At 46.1% G+C, this 21,399-nt stretch overlaps 1 protein-coding gene and 1 long non-coding RNA gene across 7 annotated transcripts in view; one reads left to right on the top strand and one right to left on the bottom strand.

Annotated features, from left to right (window-relative positions):
• SLC41A3 (solute carrier family 41 member 3) overlaps positions 1 to 21,256 on the bottom strand; it is a 71,795-nt gene extending 50,539 nt beyond the window's left edge. For 2 of the 5 annotated variants that reach the window (XM_069083847.1, XM_069083843.1), the window contains exons 1-2: positions 20,252 to 20,361; positions 6,049 to 6,342 (exon numbers count right to left, since the gene is read on the bottom strand). In XM_069083847.1, coding sequence (XP_068939948.1) covers positions 6,049 to 6,303 — 255 coding nt within the window. In that variant the 5' untranslated portion in view covers positions 6,304 to 6,342; positions 20,252 to 20,361. Of the gene's footprint in view, positions 1 to 6,048; positions 6,343 to 7,140; positions 7,217 to 7,307; positions 7,362 to 20,251; positions 20,362 to 20,821; positions 20,841 to 21,101 lie in introns of those variants that run through there. The other 3 variants (XM_069083844.1, XM_069083845.1, XM_069083846.1) reach the window with 3 other exon arrangements.
• LOC138158006 (uncharacterized) overlaps positions 20,254 to 21,399 on the top strand; it is a 292,753-nt gene continuing 291,607 nt past the window's right edge. For both annotated transcript variants that reach the window (XR_011167531.1, XR_011167532.1), the window contains exon 1: positions 20,254 to 20,334. This is a non-coding gene — a long non-coding RNA (uncharacterized lncRNA). The remainder of the gene's footprint in view (positions 20,335 to 21,399) is intronic.

Here is a 21,399-nt window from a genome sequence, read left to right on the forward strand (position 1 = left end):
GGGGCGGGGGGGGGGGGCGGTGATGGAAGAGAGCCTAAGGCTGCCTGGGAAGTCCATCTTCCCTAGGAGAAACAAAACTCGGGACACTTTTCTTACTGAGTCAGGGTCAACAGCAGACTTCCTCCAAGTGGGAGAGCCAAATACAGTTAGCATCCCAACATGGCCAAGCCTGCAGATGACCTTGCAGGTAAGATCCAAGTAGGCCTGTAGCATAGAATATGCTGCACACTCCGGGCTCTACACTTGGGGAGAGGGCGCTGTCAGCTGGGACCCCTTCTTCAGCCACCATATGGCTGTGGGCTGGCTCCTCTCTGGTTTGTCAGGTAGGGATGGTTTGTGCCTGATCTGTGGCCAGAAGGAGAAGCCAGGCCTGCTACACCGAATGTCACAAATTCTGTGGGCTCTGTTAATGGACCAAACAGCAGCTCTTCTGGTGGCATTTCACCCTTTTTCTATCTGGATCCAGTATACCTCCAGGGACTGACTTAATAAGTCTCTCCTCAAGGCACTCTACATTCCAGCCAAACTGGCTCCCCTTATGGTCCCCTAAACATTCCATTCCATCCTTCTCTGAGTCTTTTCACTGACTTTCTCCCGTATCTGGAGGGCTCTCCCAACTCACCTCTGCATTTCAGAATCCCTAGTTTCCTTCAAAACTCAGCTGAAGGGCCACTTCCTTCAAGAAACCTTCCCCTATTCCCCCTGCTTATTAGAGCTCTGATCCAACTTGTATTTGAGAGACAGCATAGCATGGTGGGTACAGAACTAGCCCTGGAGTCAGGAAGATTTGGGTTCAAATCCAGACTTTGTCATATACTAATGAGGGTCGTAGGTAAGTCGTTTAACCTTCCTGTGTCCCAGGAAACTCTTTGCAATTATAAATGCAAGGGAAAAGTGTGGATCTGTACTGGCAGAGGAATTTCCTTATACAGAAATCCAAACACTGATGATTTTTTAAAATGTCTTTTTCTGTTTTCATATTATTTCCCACCCCCAAAAGAAAATAATCTCTTTGATGGCTAGGATGATGGCATTTTTGTCTTTGTAGCCCCAACACCTAACATAGCATCTGATACACAGTGGGTGTTTAATAAATGCTGGTCAGACTGAATTGATTTGGGACTAGAAAACATATTGGAATGGAGAACTGAGAACACAGCACCAAAGAGAGAAGTATCAAGGTGTTGGGATGGTGGAAGAAACCCCCTGAAGAGGCTCCAGGCTGGGCTCTGCTGCTGACCTGTTTGGGGGGCCTGGGCAAATAAGCTTCACCTCTGGGCTCAGTTTGTCTGGGAAATGAAAGGGTTGGCCAAGATCATCTCTAACATCTCTTCATTCATTCCTGACATTCTGTGATAAGGTGATCAGATTTAAGTAAAACAGTTCTGTGTCTACTTGTAATTCCTGATGTGGACCCTGGGTTAAGAACAGCAAAACTGAGATGTTAGGGAAATTGGTTACAGCACCCACAGCTTACCAAGTACACAATTCATTCTCATTCTCTTTCTTTCTCTGTCTCTCCTCTCCCCCTTCTATCTCTGTCTCTCCTCTCCCCTCTCACTGACTCTCCTCTCCCCTTTCTCTGTGTCTCTTTCTCTCCTCTCCCCTCTCTCTCTCTCCTCTTCCCTCTCTCTCTGTCTCTCTCTCCCTCCCTCCTCTCCTTCCTATAAAACCTCTTTGTAGACAGGCATTCAATCAATCAGCATCCAAGCCAGGGGCAGAAGATGTGAGAACACTGGGCATGTGTGGGGGAAGGGGGGGTGTTGCTAGATACAGCAGCCCAAATCCAGAGCTACAACTCAGCTTTCCATCGCATGTTTTAGGCTTTGCACAGAGCTTTGGGGATGGTGCCTCATTCAAGTCTCACAACAACCTTATGAGAGGCAGGGGCTATTTTCAGCCTCATTTTAGAGATGAAGGAGCTAAGGCTCATGGCTCCGAAAGGCTGAGTGGTTTGTCCCAGGTTGCACGGCCAGTATCTAATGCTGGATTAGTTCTCACGGGGTCCATCTTGCTCCCAAATCTGACTGTCCTGCGGTACTATCTGGCCTCTCTGATACAATAAATCCTCCTCCTTCCCTCAGGCAAGAATACTATTAATAGCTAACATTTACATAGCACTTTGAATATATTCTCTCATTCTATCTGCACAACAACCGTGTGAGGTAGGCTATTGTTATTCCCATTGTACAGAGTGAGAAACCAATGGTCAGAAGGTTCCATGGCTTGCTAGGGGCACACAGATGGCAAGTGCCTGCCTCAGGTCTTCCCATTTCCTATTTTAGTACTCTATCCACTAACCAGCAGCAATCACTGGGTACTTTCTATTTGCCTGGCACTATACTAAGAGATCTAAAGAAAGGAAAAAAAACCCACCAGGAGTGCACCAAGGAAGCAGCCTGAGAATCAGTCGAGGGGCTGCTGCAACTCTCAAAAGGCCCTTTTCCTATTAACTTGGCCTGTGGATGGGTATGAACGAGTGGTCAACCTCCATCCCAGGGTGTAATAATGTTCCCATTTCCCTTTCAGAACCTCTCAATTTACATGCCTGACATGGAGTTCAACCCGTTCTTCATCTATTCCCAAAGAGGCAGTAGTAACAAAGCCCTGGGGATTCAGGACAAGGGTGGGGAGAGCTTCGGTTCCTTACAAAAGCCCAGGGAGCTTGCTTTCTGGTGCCACTGAAACCATCTGAGCCTAGGAGAAGAGTGGAGGGCAGCCCTTGCATAAGTTGGGCTGGGCAGGGGGGCCTGATAAGGTCTCCTCTGTGTGGTAGGTATTGTCAGGTCAACCTTAATGACCTGGACCAGACCAGCAGGGGGCTTCCCCCTAAGGGAGGGATTCATGAAAGCTATATTCCATAGAGCCATACATACTTGGATTTGGTGTGCCACCAGGCTTGCAGCCACCATACCCATGCCGGAAAATAGAAATGGAAACAGGACCTGGTGGAGGATGGAGGTGAATGTCTCCGGGATGAATCCATTAGGGGACCTGATCATCTCACAGGAGAAGCCTCTCAGCTTTTTCCCCCGGAAGCGGAATTTCATATTCACCTGGGTGATGACCATGATTGGGCCCTTCACCCCATGCCCATGGGAGGAAGCAGGAGGAGAATCAGACCAGGAAGCAAGGCCACTTTCCTGGAGGTCAGGGTGAATGGGTCTCTTCCTCCCTCTCCCAGAGTGTCTGTTCTTCTCTGCTCCCAAGCAAGAATACCTGGAGTATTCCCCCAAGAAGCCAGTTCAAGGAAGGGGGTGAATTCTCTGCCAGGTCTCTGTTCACACGCTTTGTGCTACAAGAGAGGGCTGCTCTGAAATACCCTGGAATGGGGAGGGATGGAATCCGAAAGCAAAGAAAGAAAGGAAGAAAGAGCCCGGCTCTGAGTTGGTGCCCACACTCACAGACTCGTGACAGGGGGACTTCACAGCAGGGGCTCCATAAAGACTGTCCCGCATGGGCAGCAGCTGTTCTGTGACAGATAACCTGAAATACAGGTGTCAGTAGGAGAGACTGGCAGCCTGCTCCCAAGTCCGAGCTTGATTCCCTCCCAGATTCTTCAGGATAAGAACCAAGTGAGGGAAGTCTACCCTGGTCTCTGACTTTTGTCTCACTCTCTTTTCCACAGGAAAGGGAAAGTCATAAGAAAGGCCTGGGGGTGGGCGGTGATTGTCTCGGCGGCCGGTCCCACGTGATGCTGACCTCTTCGCTTGGTGGGGAAGGCTGAGGAGAAATTTCAGCCAAGAAGAGCCAGTTCAGGCCGGCTCTAAATCTTCCTCACTGGACTTTCCTGCCAAAGAATCCCAATAGGCCACGAGATGCCAAGAAGATAAAGAAGGTCCCTTACGTCTTACTATTGATCTTCTGCCTGGCTCGTGAAGGCCGAGGATCAGACGCCAGTGATTTTCTGTTTAGGAGAGTCTGGTCATCTCTCCAGGCCTCAGAATCATTTGTGCTGGCGAAAGATCTCACAGACTTCTTCCAAACTGGGGTAATAGGCTGTTTTCCTCAACTCCTAAAATCCTGTACCCCTTTGTATTAGTGTTTCCTCTATCTTGGCATTGGCTGGGCCCAAGAGCTGGCAGGTCGGAGCTGGGAAAGGACACCCCGCTCAGTTCCATTGTTTGGTATCTCCTCATTCCGAAGATTGTGTGGAATGGAATGCCCAGCCCCAGTGAGGCCTATCAGAGGAGGCAGGGATACTAGGGAAGGTAGGCCAAGGGGCTGGCCTCAGCTCTGACTTCTTCAGAAAGCACATTTCTCTATACTCCACCCCTCCACTCACATCTCGGGTCCATGGAACTGATGGATGCAACAGCCCTTTGGGAAATGGGGAATAACCTATAAATTAAAGGGAAGGGGGTACTACCTTCTTGGCCCCACAGCCCTTCAGGAAGGAAAAGTTATTAAGTCCTCAGGGCTACAGGTAAGTAGGTGACTCTGAAGCATCTGATGGCATCTTTAAAGTGGGAAGGGTCCTTGACATTCCCAAAGTCTGCCCCCTGCCCATCCCCTCCAACGTGTCCCCACCAAAAGAAAAAGCAAGAAAAACCAAAACTTTGTAGGAAATATCCATAGCCAAGCAAAACAAATTCCCTCATGGGCTGTGTATGTCTCATTCTGTACCTGGGGTCTCTACCAGGAAGTGGGTAGCAACCCTCATCATCAGTCCTCTGGGATTGTGTCAACTCCTCATTTTATAGATGATGAATGATAGGCTCAGAGAAAATTTGTAACTCAAAACTTGTGGAAATGAATATTGAAAACTAAAAATAAATAAATAAATTCTGGTGGGGAGGGGGGGGAAAGAGAAAAAAAAAAGTAGAGCCAGGATTGGAACACAGCTCCTTTCACTCCAAATCTGGTGCCTCTTCCACAAAGACCATACTTCCTCCTAAGCAGATCTAAAGGTCACTAGATGGAGTGGAGAACTTAGAAACCTCACCTCCCATAAGCACTAATTTTCCCGGCTCACTCCAAGGAGAGATCTTGATCCCAACTCTGATCTCACATCACCATCCCTTCTTTTCTCCTTTTATTGCTAGAGGGTCTTTCAAAGCAGAAGGACATTTGAGACTGGGGAGAAGCAGATATGGGGGCCAGGCCCCATCCTGGAAGTCACCCCCACAACCAATGTTAACCAAGCCCCTCTTCTCAGCCAGGGACCTTGAACTGGTCAAAAGGAACATTTCAGGTACTAAGAAAGCGCTTGTTGGTGGAGGGGGAATCCTTCAGGCTAACTGGAATCACTGTTTTCTGCATCTCCATTATTTCTGGTCCTTTTATGGTTTCCGTAGTTTTGGAGCATTTTTTTTTTAAGGAATTGACCTGTTTTCTTCACTTTATTTGCATGGAAGGGGAGCTGAAGATTAGAGCATATTTAGACAAGAGAGACAAGGGAGACAGGGTAAAAGTGAGGAGGGGGAGGGCCCAAACAGCTGGGGGACATCAGGAAATCCTTCCTGTGGAGATGGTACTTAAGGGTCACTTAGATTTCCTCAATCTATCAATCAACATAGAATTATTAAGTACTTACCCAGCTGAAAAGGAAAGAATGCCTCCTCCAATAAGCACAGCCATCAAAGCAAGCAAGGTCACCTTGGGCCAGTGAAGTTGCCTGTTGCACCCGCCCATTTTCCAAAACAGTCCTCCTGCCCCATTCCTCCCAAATGCCTCTCTGGTCTCTTATTTTCACATGGCCTTGATCACAGCTGGTTGTCAACTAATCCCCCAGAAAGCACTCGCCAACAGTTTCAGTTAAACAGCGATGATGATGGTGATATAGCAGCTGGTATTTACACAGCACTCTAAAGTCTGTAAACTGTTGCCCAGCACATAGTAGGCATTTAATAAGGGCCCCATTGATTTTAAAGTGCTTTACATGTACTATTTTCCACTCAAAATAGCACAGGATATTTTAAAATCCCAAAGAAATTGAATTCTCTGTCTTAAGAACAAATGATTCAATTGATCTTTGGGTTGGAAGGTCTTCTACATCAGGACCTAATTATGCACCCAAAGGGACTACTTGCTTATTTTTTCTCTTACCTGGACATAATTCAAAATCATTCCAGCCATGGTCATTCCCGCCCCTGCAAGCATAAAGGGGATGACCACTTGGAGGCCAATGATCAAAGCCGTTTCTTCCTGAGGCTTTGCGGTATCCAGCGGATGTCTCTCCCGGGAGGCCCATGGCACAGCTTCAGCCAGGGGCTGCCCTGGGCTCTCCACTCTGGACAGGGGCTGCTCCTCACTTCCCAGCTGCCCTTCCTTCCGCCTCTGCCTTGCCTCCTCTCCTCTCATCTTGGGTCACTTTGACATCATGTCATTCATTCACTCGGGCTACAGGAAACAAGGCAAGAGAAGAGTTTCTTATAAGAAGTCCCAGAGAAGAGAAGCTGCATTGAAGAGGTGAGGGGAAGGAGCATAGGGTCCAGAAGAGGAAAAGGAGGCCCTCTTCTGACAGAGTCAGTGACCTGTGCAGGGTCACAGAGGGAGGGGACAGAGCCACCACTGGAACCCAGGCTTTCTGATTCCACATCGGCTGTTTTCTCCAGGACACCATGAGGTGTCCAGTCTAGAAGCCCCAGACACCCTTTAATTTGACCCTGATGAGACTGATACTGTCTGTCCAACAATCCCTTATATCAGTAGCAATGTTGTATGCTCTCCTAAGTCTCCCGATGTGTCATTTCGCCAGAGTCCCATAGCAACCCCAATCTAGAGGCATGGTTTCTAACATGGGCTAGGCAAAGGTTTTAGGAAGTCCCTGAAGTCAATACATACAGTTCAGGACAATCACAGACCCACCGATGTGGGGCGAGAAGGAACATCAGAGGCCAGTTAGTCCAGCTCTTTCATTTTAACAAAAGAGGAAACTGAGGGCTGGAGATGAAATGGATTGGCCAAGGTCACAAAGGCAGTGTTGGGCACTTGTGTGTGTGTGTGTGTGTGTGTGTGTGTGTGAGAGTGAGAGTGAGAGTGAGAGAGAGAGAGAGAGAGAGAGAGAGAGAGAGAGAGAGAGAGAGAGAGAGAGATCTGAACCCAAATCTTTTAACGCCAAAGTCAGTTCTGCCCTTTTAAAAATAATAACCACAGCAAGCATTGAGAAGTGAAGGAACCAAATTTGTCTCCGCTAACCTTGGGTTGGCTCCTTCCTGTTCAGAGCTCTCATCAACAACTCCCAGGAGCCATCTGTGATGTAATTAACACTTTCCTGCAAGTGAGAACTGTATTATTATAGCTGCAGGTGTAAAATAAATATAGCATTGTAAGAATCAATCACTAAGGCTCTGTAAAGCACCTACTGTGTTCCAGATGCTGTGGTAGGCTCTGAAGGTATGGACAAAGAATAAAACAGTAGCTAACCTCAAGGAGCTAATGATCTAGAAGATGAAACAAGAAATAAATACGTAAGTGTATAAAGCCTAAAGATTAAATGAATAAATATAGATACAGAGTAGTTAACTACAAGGGAGTTGGGGAGGGAGCCTGCTAGCAGCAGAGGGGATCAGCAAAGGTTTCATAGAGAAGGTGGTGTTTGAAACTTATCTGCAAGGAAGAGAGGGGTTCTAAGAGGCAAACAGAGGGCAGGAGGGCAGGCATTTCAGGCATGCTGCACAGCTTGGGCAAAAGTAGAGAAATGGGAGATGGAGTGCTGTATATGAGAGGGAGAAAGAGAAGGGCAGTTTGGCTTGGTCATTGATATAGTGTCCACTAGAGCTAGAAGTGGGGCTAGGTTATGCAGGGCTTCCAAAGCTCGGTAGAAGAGTCTGTATTTGATCCTAAGGCAATGGGGAACCACTGAAGTTCACTGAGTAGGGGAGTAACATGGTCAGATCTGTGCTTAAGGAAAATCACGTTGACAGGTGTGAAAAATGAACTGAAATGGGGAGAAGCTTGAAGTATGGAAGCCAATAGGAGACCACTGCACTAATCTCGACAAGGGGTGATCAGTGCCTTAACTACGATGGTGTCTAAAAAATAGTTAGAAAGAATCAGATGTGGAGGTAGAAACTGAAGACAATGATTGGATGAGTGGAGTACATTTGTTAAGATACCATAGTACAACTCCCTGGCCCTTTCTGAGCTGAAGTTTCCACATCTGTAAAATGGGAGGAATAGCCAACATACTTTTTCAGCTTTTTCTTTCCATGGTCAACTCCTTCCCCCTTCCCCAAAGTGATTTTCACTTTTCAAATGTCTTTTATCTTGTTTTTGTTTTTTAAAGAACTTGATCATCAACAAAGCATAATCTTTCATTGTACAAAGGGAAAAAAAGAGGACCATAGTGGAGTCAGGAAGATCTGAGTTAAAATCCAGTCTCAGATACTAGCTATGTGACCCTGGGCAAGTCACTTAACCCCCATTTGCCTCATCTGTAAAATGGGGACAGAACGGAGGAGGAAATGGCAAATCATTGCAGTACCTTTGCCAAGAAAACCCCCTGAATAGTCTATGGGATCATGTAGAATCAGACATGACTGAACAAGTGGACAACATTTATAACTTAGCTTCTTTAACATAGTTTAAGTATGATAGATTTAATAAGGTAGTAACATTACCCGGTTTGTGCCTTATTTTTATTTTTTCCATGTATTTGTGATTTATTGATGCTTTTTTCTCTTACATTTTTTTTAACTCTTCTTTGCACTTTTTATACTCCTCCTTATGTTAATTATTTACATGTGTTTTTCCCTCCACAAGACTTTGTATTCCTAGGGCCCCCTACTCTACTGCCTTATACATAAATAATAAAACAAACATTTGTTAAATTGGTTCCTGTCTCTCACTGGTCATCCACCAGGCCTGGAATGCACTCTCTCCTCCAGAACCCCTTCTTTCCCTCAAGAAGCATCTCAAACACCACCTTCTACAAGAAGCCTTTCCTGATCCCAATGGCTAGTACCCCCCCTTGATTCACCATCCCCATGAGTACAGTGCATTTTCCAAACCTGTCCATCTTTCCATCAAGCTCTTCTGGCTCCCCTCTCAGATGAGGACCTCACCTCATATTTCACTTAAAAAAAAAGACCTGCCGTCAAGAACTCCCTCTTCTCCCTTCCTCATTTCATATCACCAAGATGTCAGAATTTCTGCCCTCTCACCTGTTTCATGGGAAGAAGTTGCCTTTCTTGCCAAGGCAAACCCCTTGTGCACAGGAGATCCCTTTCCAACCTGTCTTCTGCAGGATATTGCTCCTCTGTCCTTCCCTCTCTCTCACTAATCTTCCTTCTCTACCTGTTCATTGACTGTTTCCTCAACTGCCTACAAACAGGACTTTGTCTCACCTGTTCTCAAAAACTCCTTATTTGATCCCCCTATCCTTGCTAGCTAGCATCCTATAGCTCTCTTCCCTCTTGTGGCTAAACTCCATGACAAATTTGTCTTTAAGTCTTCCCTCTTCCTTTCCTCTCATTCTCTTCTTAACTCTCTCCAGTCTGCCTTATAACTTCATCATACAGTTCAAACTGCTCTCCCCCAAGTCACCAGTGTCTTCCAAGTACTCTCAGGGTCCCCTGCTTCCATCCCCAAATTCCAGATTCCTAAATTAGATCCAATCTGCTCATCACCAGCAATGCCCAAGGTTTGAGTGATCCACCCCCCTCCAGAGGCTTAGCACCAAAAGAGACCCTCCCTCCAGAGGCAGCTGGGGAGAAAAATCACCCTGCTATTCTCACTCCTGCTTCCAATGTGGTGAGAGCTGGAAGGTGAGAGAGAAGCCTGAGCAGCTCTTCCCTCTAACCGGGATTTATCAATCTTATTGGAACTAATAGAGTCTCCTTCACAATCTCTACTTTGTTTGCTTCCTTTTAATAAAACCTAAATGTGGCAGTGGGGAAAACAAAGTTATCAATGATCTTTTAATTGCCAAATCTAATGACCTTTTGGAGGCAGGTAGGTGATGTAGAGGAAAGAGTACCCGGCCTGGAGTCAGGAAGACCTGAGTTCAAATCTGGCCTCTGACATTCACCAGCTGTGTGACCCTGGGCAAGTCATTTAACCCTGTTTGCCTCAGATCCCTTTCTGTAAAATGAGCTGGAGAAGGAAATGGCAAAGCACTGCAGTATCTTTGCCAAGAAAACCCCAGATGGGATCACAAAGTGTTGAGCAGGACTGAACCACCACAAAATGACCTTTTATCAGTCTTCATCCTTCTTGACCTCTGCTGCCTCTATCACTGTTGACGTCACCCATTTTTCCTGCTATTCTCTTCTCTCCAGGTTTCTGGCACAATACTTTCTCACACTTCTAATCTCTCCTTTGCTCCCTCTATACTATCTTATTCAATCATCTCATCAGCTCCCATGGACTAAATGATCATTTCTATCCAGATGCTTCTCAGATCTATTGATCCAACCCTTGATTCTCCCTTCCCATCTCCAACTACCCATTGGCCATCCCCAACTGGATTTCCCACAGGCATCTTAATCTCAGCATGTCAAAACTACACTGATTATCTCCCTTCTCCCAGAAAAAAAAAAAACAAAAACAAAACCTCCCCTCTTTTTAACTCTCTAATTAATTTGAGGACACCACCATGCTCCCAATCACCAAACTGGAAACCTCAGTGCCATTAATTCTTCACTCTCTCATTCCCCTCTCTCCAACGAGTTACTAAGTCCTGTTGATTCTACCTTTGGAGCATCTCTTACATGTGGTTCCTTCTCTCCTCTGCCACGTGGTACCACCACCCTAGTGTGGGTTCCTATTGCCCCACTCCTAGACTAATGAAATTCCTTCAGGCTGTTCTCCCTTCCTTCCCATCTACTCTTACTCTGGTCCATCCTCCACTCATCTGCCAAACTGATCTTCCTTAAGCACAGGTATGCCCATGTCAACATCCCCAGTTGGGCAAACTCCCATGGTTCCCTCTTCTACCCAGGATCCTCGGACTCTGAAAGCTTGTCATTTCTCATTTGTCACTTCCCTCCTTTTCCAATCTACTTACACCTTATACCTTTCTCCCTCCTCTACAAACCACTGACAATGGCCTCCTTGCTGTTCCTTGGACAAGACCCTTCATCATCTCTGTACTCCATGACATTTCTCTGGCTGTCCATGCTTGGAATTCTCTCCCTCCTCATCGCCACCTCCTGATTTCCTTCAATTCTCTGATAAAATCCCACCTTCTACACAAAACCTTTCCTGATACTCCTTAACCCTCAGTAGGGATTATTATTCATTTTATTTGTATCTGCCTACCACAGTGCCTGGCACATCGTAGGATGCTAAATAAATACTTGTTTTATTTATATAAATATATTATATAATATATATAATATAAACAAAAATTATATATTTATTTATATTTATGTAAATACAGGGAGATAAACATTTTAATAGCACTCGATCAAAGCCTTGAGCCAAAAGAGTGAAATTCTAATAGTAGAATTTTAGGCATTAGTGAATAAATGAAAAGATTTTTATGCCCCTGACGCTATCCCACAGAAATTGACTCTGACTTAACTCTAACATCTTGCTAGTCTAACCCTTCTTTCAGAAGTAGCTCCATCTCAGGGGCAGCCAGGTGGCTCAGCGAGTAAGAGCTCCGGCTCCAGTGTTGGCATGACCTGGATCGAATCCCGGGCTCAGACACTCAGCACCACACCCAGAAATAACTGGCCGTGTAACCTTGAGCAAGTTACTTAACCCCGATTGCTTTAAAAAAAAAAAAAGTAGCTCCATCTTTATGTCCTCCAAGAAACCTCCTCTGACCCATCAGGACTTCTCCCCTCTCTGAAGTCCAAGAGTACTACCTGTCTAGAGTCTAGACCACTCAGTGGGTATGTAGCCTGTATGAGCTTTGGGAGTTCAGAGAAGAGTGAAGATTAGAGTAGGTAGGGAAGGCTTTATGTGAGAGGTCAGACTTCAAATGTACCTTAATGAATCACCATAAGGGAGAAGAACAGAAAATGCATGCCAAGGGAGGAAACTGTATAAGCAAAGGTACAGGGGTGGGAACTTACAACAAAGTGTGTCTGAGAAAGTGAGACACCTGCCTGTAGGTGGGGTTCTCCCCGCTGGGGGAAGTGAAGAAAAAATGAGAAGGGTAGGTTGGAGAAAGACCAGGGGAGGGTAGAGAAAAGAGGGAGAATAACTCAGGGAAGAATGGGTTGGATCTGAATCAATGAACAGACATTTATTAAGCACCTACTATATGCCAGATCCTGGGATTAGTGCTGAGGATATAACATACAAAGACCTCAAACATTTTAACCTATTTAGAAACAAAGTGAATTTGACTTTGTTGTCCTTGTTTTACTCTAATGGAGGAACTTAATTAGTTGCAGACTAACTATTAGAGCTACCAGGGCCTTAGAGACCATCCAATCCAATTCTCTCATTTCACAGATGATAAGGAGGCCCAGAGAGGGGAAGCCTCTGTCTTGTCCTTCACCAACTTTTATCAAGTACTTATCATGCATTATGGTTGTCTTAATTCCTTACCAGACTGTCATCTCTATGATGGTAGGGGCCCTAACTTATCTAAACTTTGCATCCCTCATTAATCCCCTAGTACATGGCACAGTAGGCCCTTGATAAACAGCATATGTAGAAAGAACAAATCAATGAGGATGTGCCACGTGTCCAATCTAAGCCATCAAGAACCAGACTAGGGTTGTGGGTCCACACTGCTACATCAGAGATCACAGAGGAAGGAAAATGAGGACTTATTGATGGATAGGGGATAAGGGTGGAGGATAAAGGGAAGCCAAAAAACCCTCCAAGACTGTGAACTTTGGTCTCCAGAAGGGGTAAGGAGAGACTGCTAGAAAACAGGTAATGGTTAGGAGATTTCTAGGAAAGAAGTGATTGGTTACAGGGGAAAATAATGATGTCTGCTCATGATGAGTTAGAACCTTCAGGATGCCTGGATGGTCTAAGGCCTAGATTCTAGGCAGAAATGACATTACCTCTATCTCTATTAGAGAAAGAGAGAACTAGAGACAGAGACAGATATGGGTTCACTTTGGGGTAAAGTGAACCAAAAGCATTTGGAAGTCAAGGACATGGTACATCACGCTAGTAACAAGCCAAGATGGAAGGACCATGTAATCTGCAGACAGAAGGACAAGAGGTGCCTCTTTTATTGACTTGATGGATCTCACAGGGAGGTAAATTGATGATACCCTGAGAAGATCAACTGAAGGAAATAATGATACCTATATGAGCATAGATCTAAGGCTGGGGGGCACCTCAGAGGCCATCATATTCAAGCTCCTCATTGGACAGAAGAGGGAACAGAAACCTGGGAAGGACAACAGATTTGCCCCAAATGACCCAGGTGATAAGCATCAGAGTGGGTTTTGAACCCAAGTCCTCTGACTCAAGTCAATGGTCCTTCCCTGGTACAATGCCATCTCAAGAGGACACCTCACCCTCACACAAAGCATTTTTTTAACCATTATAATCTCATTCAATCATGGATACTGTAAAGTAAGGAGTGCTGAAGAGCAGAATGTTGTCATAGGAAAGGTGCTGGGACAGGAGGAAGGAGGTATGTTCAAATCACACACCTGACACATACTACCTGAGTAACCCTGAACAAGCCATTTCATGTCTGAGCCTCAGTCTCTTCCTCTGTTAAAAAAAAGGGGGGGGCTAGTCTAAATGGTCTTTACAGTTGCTTCTAGCTCTGGCATCTCATGATTCTATGACTATACCCCTTGTTACACAGGAGCAAACTGAAGGCAAGTCAGGTGACATCCCAGACTCTCTCAGGTCCCTGCCCATTCTAACATCCCATGAGCCTTTGGGCTACCGGCAGAGACAGGGCTTAAGCATGGCACAGTGGAAACAACAACCATACAATACAACAAACACTTATAGCCAACCACTGATTGTGTACGGAGTACAGGATAGGTGTGTCGGAAGAAATTTCATTTCAATGAGACACAGTTGGATGTGGTCTCTCAAGGAGTTCACAGTTAAAGCAGAGAGAGAAGAGGATAAGCAAGCAGCTAGGTATAATACCTGTTATTGCATTATGGGTGCATTGGAAGATCAGAACACCAAGTGCTAGGGGAGGCGTGAGGAGGAAGGTGGACACTAAGATGGGGGAAGGAATCAAGGAAGGATTCATGGAGGAGACAGCATTTGAGTTGGGATCTCCTTCATCCATGACTTCCCCATACCAATGAAATCTCTTTGTTCTGTATCTCTGGAAAAGAACATAAGCTCCTTGAGGACAAAGGCGGTTTCATTTTTGTCTCTGTGACTACAGTGCCCAGCACATAACAGGTAAATTTAATCTTAAACATAGTAACTTAATCCATGTCTGTTGAAGTGAATCAGTCATCCCAGTTATGGGGAGCAGCAGCTTGGGCCCATGGGAGCACAGCACATGACTGAGGAAAGAGTGATGGCCAGTTTAATGGGTATGTAGAATGCCCTGAAGGAATAATGTGAGATAAGGATGGACAGAATGCAGCTGGGTATCTCAGGGGATAGAGTGCAGGACCTGAAGACCAGAAAATTAATCTTCCTGAATTCAAGACACTGTGTGACCCTGGGCAAGTCACTTGACCCTGGCTGCCTCAATTTCTTCATCAGTAACATGAGAGAAGAAAATCTCTCTCTAATATCTTTGCCAAGAAAACCCTAAATGGGGTCAAAAAGAGCCAGACACAAATGAACAACAACAAACAGGGCATTAGTGACTGCATGGCAGAGGGGGCTGGAATTGGTAAGACCTGGCTGATGACTGTTAAGTGGCAGTGGAACCAGAAATAGCTCCAAGATTCCAAAGACAGGAAGCCAGGTGGATAGTGGTGCCAGAGAGAGAGACAGTGAAAGCAGGCTGACGACAGTTTTAGCAGGAATGAAAAAATGAGCTTTGGTTTGAATATGCCCAGTTTGAGGTGCTGGTGGGGGCATCCTGGGAGAGATGTTCTGGAGGCAAGTGGAAATTTAAGTATGGACTTGAAAAAAGGTTAGGACTGGGGATAGAGATGAGGGAGTCACCTTTATGGAAGTGGCAGGTGGAGCTGTGAGAAGGAAGGATGGAAGGGTAGCATAGCCTCAAGGTCACATGTGGCCCTCTAGGTCCTCAAGTGCAGCCCTTTCAGTGAATTCAAACTTCACTGAACAAATTCCCTCAATAAAAGGATGTGTTCTGTTAAACTTGGACTCAGTGAAAAGGCTGCAACCAAGGGCCTAGAAAGCTACATGTGGCCTCCAGGGCAAAGGTTCCCCACCCCTGGAGGGGGAGGGAACAAATAGATCTGGTATGAGAGAGGGGAGGATGAGGAGCCAAGGAAGGAAAGGAGAAAAGGTCAGAAGGGTAGGAAAAACAAACCAAACCAGAGGGACAGAGAATCTCTGAAGTTGAGGGAAAAGAGACAATCAAATAAAGGACTCTGAAATTGATGTGATATCAGAAGCCTCAGACCTCATTTTTCTCTGGTTCCACTAGATTAGTGGTTCCTAAGTTTTTTGTTACATGAACCCCATGCAACAACAACAAAAAGTGTTGTAGATCCCCAGGTATCTGCAATACTCATAACATTCTCACAATAATTTCCTGCTTAAGATGCATTCAAGAATTTTGACTGCAAACCTCACTGGACCAGATTATCACAAACTTCTTGCTGAGTCGGAATCCCATGAAACCAGGAATCCTTCAATTCCCAGGGCTCTCCATTTACTCTACTGCCTTGCCAAGTTAGCCAAGGTGCCCCAAAGGGCCACATCATTAAGGGACAAAGCTACTTTTGTTGGACTAGCAGTGAATCAGGCCAGAGTCCCACAGCCCATGCTGGCATGTCCTTAATTAAAAAGATCCCATGACACTTGTGTGTGCTGCCCTCGTGGCCCTGAGTCTCTAATATGTGGTGTTGACAGAAGCAATGGGAAGGACCAATGGAACACCACCTAACCTGATTGTCCGGGGATGAAGTGGAGTTTGAAAGAGAGAACACTTGGGGTAGCTAGGTGGCGCAGTGAATAAAGTGCTGGCCCTGGAGTCAGGAGGACCTGAGTTTGGATCTGACCTCAGACACTTAGCACAAGAAAACTAGCCATGTGACCTTGGGCAAGTTACTTAACCCCAATTGCCCTCCAAAAGGCAAAAAAAAAAAAAAAGGAGAGAACACCGACAAACCCAGAGTCAGGCTGCCCCTCCTCCCCTATTCACTGACCTTCAGGGCCCAAAAGGGGAGAACTGGGACCCAATGGCCTTCCCTCCTAAATCAGTGATTGAAAGAACAGAACAGAATCAGCTATAGTCATAAGTAACATAGGTTGTAGCTTCCTTGCTGTGCTTTCAAGGGGACTAGAGAGACCCTGATGTTTCAAGAAACCTCTCCCCAACCCACTGGCCTGAAATACCTTTGCTTAGGGACAGTTTTTTTCTTCCACAGGTGGGGGGGGGGGGGGGGGGAAAAAAAAGGAAAAAGACTGACATAGACTGTAAGGTATTACTATTATTATTATTCTATATTCTATATAATAACCTTATATAGTGGTTTAAGATTTACTAAGCACTGTACAAATATCTCATTTGATCTCCACAACTATGAGAAATGATTATTTCTCTTTTTGTATTTAATAACCAATTACTGAATCAGAATCAAGGTTTTTCCCCTTTTTACTTCCTCATCCAGAAATCAACCAGTGTGGGAAATCTTGGGCAGAGATTTACCTAGGCCAAGATCCAATCAGACAGTAAAATAAATTCTAAGTCTAAACTGCTGGGTATATTCCTACTCCTTGTGTTTGCTCAGACAGAGCTGGGAAAATGTGGGTCCTTCCTTTTGTCAGACAGGTGATATGCAAACTAAGTCTCTTTGACCAAGATTTGGGTGATCGAAGTCACATACCCCAAGACCCTCACTGTAATATATAGGCCACCCTCTCATTGTAATATTCATTTTCTCATTAATTGTTAACCAATCAGAGTTGACTGCCACCCTCAAGAACACCTGCTCCTCAAAGGGCATATAGACTATGAGCCCACTGCCATGAGAGGTCTTTGGTCTAAGAGGGAGAGCCAAATGACCATCCTTTTTGTGAATAAACCTGCTGACCTTATTAATGATGAAATTACCCCAAAACTGTCTTTCAAACCTATTTTTAAACATCACACAACAATCTGATGAGTTAAGTACAGTTATTATATTATTCCCATTTTACAGATGTGAAAATGGAGATAGAGTTTAAGTGATTTGTTTAGTATAATACAGCTCAGTCAATAATCCATAAACATTTCTTAAGCCATCACTATGTGCCTAACTACTAAGTCACTAACTACACTGTGTTAAATGCTGAGAATACAACAAAGGAAAAGACAGCCAGCCCCTGCTCTCAAGGAGCTTACAGTCTAACAGAGGAGGGCAATACACCAAAGTAAACTGGCTGGAGGAAGAGGGCCAGAGAGGGCTTGGAACCTGGCATGATATTTAGAACAACTGGTGAGAAGTGAAGAGTTGGAGGAAATTTTGAGCCCTCTATAAAAGGAAGCTTTCAGAAGAGTTTTTTGCTCTACCCTCCAGTCCTCCAATCAGGACCAGTTTGATTCTACTAACTAACACCACCTAGCTGCCAAGGGTAAATGACTGAGATTTTCCTGAGAGAGGGTAAAATCGGGATGGATAAAGAGGATCTCGTATCTAGAACCGGAAGGAATCTCAGGAGTCATAGAGTCCTCCTTTTGAAAGCCAAGAAAACAGAGCACCTGAAAGGCTATGACTTGTCCAGGGTCACATGGCTAATAAGTACCAGAGTCAGAATTTGAACCCAGCTCCTTTGAAACCTGCTTCAGAGCTCTTTTCTATTAGAGGGAACCTCATTCCTAGTCTTTAGGGAAAATATCCATTCCTGTAGAAAGAGAAATTAGATGAGTGTTTTAAATCTACAGACTTATTTTCATGTCCAAGTATCTGATTTGGTCTTCCCCTGGGAGTTGGGCAGGGGAGGTTATATTTGTTTTACAAGGAAAGAACCAGACAGGTTCTAATCACACCAAAATTCAGGGATGGACCCTAGCTTCCTTGACTTCGCATCCAGTGCTCTACCCACAAATCCCATGAAATGCAGAGTCTTCCTGGGAACCTCACATATCGCTAAGGTTCAAGCTTGGAACAAGGCAGAAAGGAAAGTCACATGGCATGTTGTGGGGAAAGAACCTGGTTTGTTCATTGGTTCTGCCACTAATTCTGTGTGACCTCAGGGACCTCATCTGCCTCTTCTGTAAAATGTCGAGGTTTGGACTAGATGATTTCTCTCAGATGTTATGGACCTAATAATGAATCAGAATTCTAAGCAGAATTTGATTTCAGGGAGGTCAAGCCCGGGCACCCATGCTGGCCCAGGCTACAAAGAAGAGCTGGCTCGGGTGTGAGAATCTGATATGTTTCTGGTTACTCATACTCATGCCAGCAAACACTGAAGCATCCATTATGGATGGGTGAAGGAGGCCCTCTGGTTGGTGCTGGGGATACAAGGATGAAAAGCACAGACCCACCCTCCAATCCTTTAGTCAGTCTACAAACATTCACTTAGTGTCTACCATGTGTCAGCAAGCACTGTTCGGGTCTAGGGATACAAATCCAAAGAATGAAACAAGAAACTTACATTCTAACATAGGAGACAGTGAGGTGGTGCAGTGGACTTAGAGCCAGGGAGGCCAGAGTTCAAATCCTACCTCAGATACTAGCTGTGTGACACTCAGTCTCAGTATTTTCATCTGTAAAACTGAGATAATAATGGCACCACCTCGCTGGGATGAAATGAGGTCAGAGAGGCAAATATGATAAGAAGTAAACCATGTAATGCTAGCTATTATTATTGTGTCCAAATACAGACAGAAAAAATACAAAACAAATAGGCAATTAAATACAGTCTAACAGTAGACAAATAAATACTATACATGGCAGAACATGGAAAGATCAAAGAAAGAGGTCTAGACAAAATGCTGTAAGAAACACGAACTGACTCAAACCTTGATCCCAGTCTGGTTATTATCTGTGTCACATCAGGCAAGTCTTATTATCTCCCTAGGCCTCAGTTTCCTCTTCTGTAAAAATAAGGAAACCAGATTCAATAGACTTAATCTCTTACAAATTGAAATGCTGTCATCTCGACCTCAAGCAGGGCCTTGAAGAAAAAGGATTTCAACTAACAAATCATGGGGGGAAGTCTTAATTTTAGGCAAAAGGTGCCTCAGAGAGGCAGACAAGAGGATGCCAATGAGCAGAAAAAAGTCCAGTTTGTGTAGCAGAAGGGGAGTAGCATGAAATAAGTGTGTTAAAGTGGGCTGGAGTCCAGCTCTCCAGATGGCCTGATAACTGGGGTCCCTACTGAAGTGGCATCATTAGGAATTCACTGCTCTAAGCCCAATATCCTGTGCTCCTGCTTTCTAGGCTCCCCATTAAAAACGTAAAACCCCTCTAGAAAAGGATTATGCCAGCAGGCAAAATTTCTGTGATAAATATTACTACTGAAATAGTACTGCTATGGTACTACTCAAAGAGCTAGAACAAGTACTAGAAATAGAATGTGAAACGGGAAGGGACTTTGGAAATCCTACGTCTTAGGGATAATTATGCCCCAAATGGGGCCTAGGAAGAAGTGACTGATCTAGGGTAGTGAGTAATAAGTCTTCTGATTTTTCATCCAGTGCCTCCTTAATATCCCAGTGGCACTGAAGAGTTCTCTGAGGTTCAGAGAAGCTAAGTGCCCACTCTGTGGCTGGCAGAGCCAAGACTCCAAAGCCAGGCCTTCTGCAGACAAGTCTAGGGCTCTGCATATTACCTTTCCATATTAAGTCACCAACACCTACAGGCAAGCATTTCATTGGATCCCTTTACATTGGCTGGGGCAGTGAGAGACTCCTGGGTGCCAGGGTGAAAGGCAGTTTGTTAGGGGGAATGGCAGGAATCCCACCAAAGCCAGAGTCAGGGGATAACAGACATGTGATTAGAAGGAACCTGTGGAATCATTTTGTCTTCCCGCCTCCCTCTACAGGGAAGGAAAGTGAGGCTCAGAGAGGGTAAGAGGATCTACCCACTATGTGAGGGGCAGAGCCTCTTTCCAAGGGACCTAAAACTCTTCACTTGGCAGAAGAGAATACAGGCAAAGGTACTAAGTAGCAGAGGAAGAATTTGAACTCCTCTGACTCCACGTGCAGCACTGACCCTCCATCCCTTCTGCTGGCCAGCTCTGCCCCCTCCCTCATGTCTGTGCCCTACTGGGGCCCTGGAGATCCAGTTCATCAGAGCCGCCTCTAGTCCCGCCCGAAGGCACTCACCGAAACTTCCTCCCTCCACTCCGGTCCACCCAGGGGAGGCCGCCAGGCACCTCCTGCCGCTCCCTCGCTCCAGCCTCCCGCAGGTACGCAGCCGTGGGGGGGTGGGTGGGTGGGTGGAGCCCTAGCGTCAGCATGCGGGGGCGGGGGGACTGGCTCCCTAAACTCGTGTCCGCGCCCACGGCCCCACCCACGCTCTTGCCCCCGTAGCGCGCGGGCCCACGGGAGCTTGCGCTCACATAGTGGGCTCCGACTTCCAAGCGGCAGGCTGGGCCCGGGGCGGCGGGAGGGATGCCCACGGTCGGACCGGGGCTGGGCGAGCGGGAGGGGAAACGTCGTCTAGGAGGGGAAGAGTTGCCCCCGCGCTGCCCCGGGTGGGGGGGGGGTAGGGCGTGGGGCAAATAGAGCAACCCAAACACCAGAACCCAAACCCCGCCCCGAGCCTGGGGAGCCTCCGGGAGGGGGGGGAGGGGGAGGGAAGAGGAGGGACCGCGCCCGCCTCCAAGCCACGCCCAGCAGCCAGCCCCCTCCCTCCCACTGCTCTGGCCTGGGGCTCGGCGGGCTTTTTCATACCGAACCCTTTCCTTCTGAGAGACCGACAGATCGCCCCGCCCCTTCTGCCCCAGAGAAGCTAGAGCTGGAAGCTGGGCTGGCCTCTTCCAGGAGACAGCCTTAACCTTGACCCAGTTCCGCCCAGGCCACCTTCTTTGTGCCGCGCTGGCCCCGGTGGGCAGTCTGCTGAAGCCCAGAGGCCCCTTCTCAGAATCCTGGGATAAAATGCATACAGTCCAATGCAGAGGATTGCAAAGGAAACCACCTAGAGTAAAATCCAATTATTTCTTTAAAGTTTCACCTTCTCTAGAAGATTAAGAATCTCGGTAGGGGAACTTCTGCCTTCCCTGTGCTGGTCTTCTGCCTGGGAACCACCGTGGACCGAGTCACAGCCCGCCTTCTCAGAGCAGAAGCATGCATTCTTACACGCAGGCATTCATTCATTCAATAATAATTTAATAAGTATGCCTTATGTGCTGAAGAAATCAACCAATAAACATTTATCAAATGTCTGCTATGTGTCCAGGCATTGTGTTAAATGCTGAGGAGGGGAGGAAGGAAGGAAGGAAGGAAGGAAGGAAGGAAGGAAGGAAGGAAGG

This window comes from Petaurus breviceps, unplaced genomic scaffold (assembly GCF_028583685.1).
Source record: "Petaurus breviceps papuanus isolate PSGF00001 unplaced genomic scaffold, PetGlider_PUasm1.0 174, whole genome shotgun sequence".
NCBI classification, from domain to species: Eukaryota; Metazoa; Chordata; class Mammalia; order Diprotodontia; family Petauridae; genus Petaurus; species Petaurus breviceps.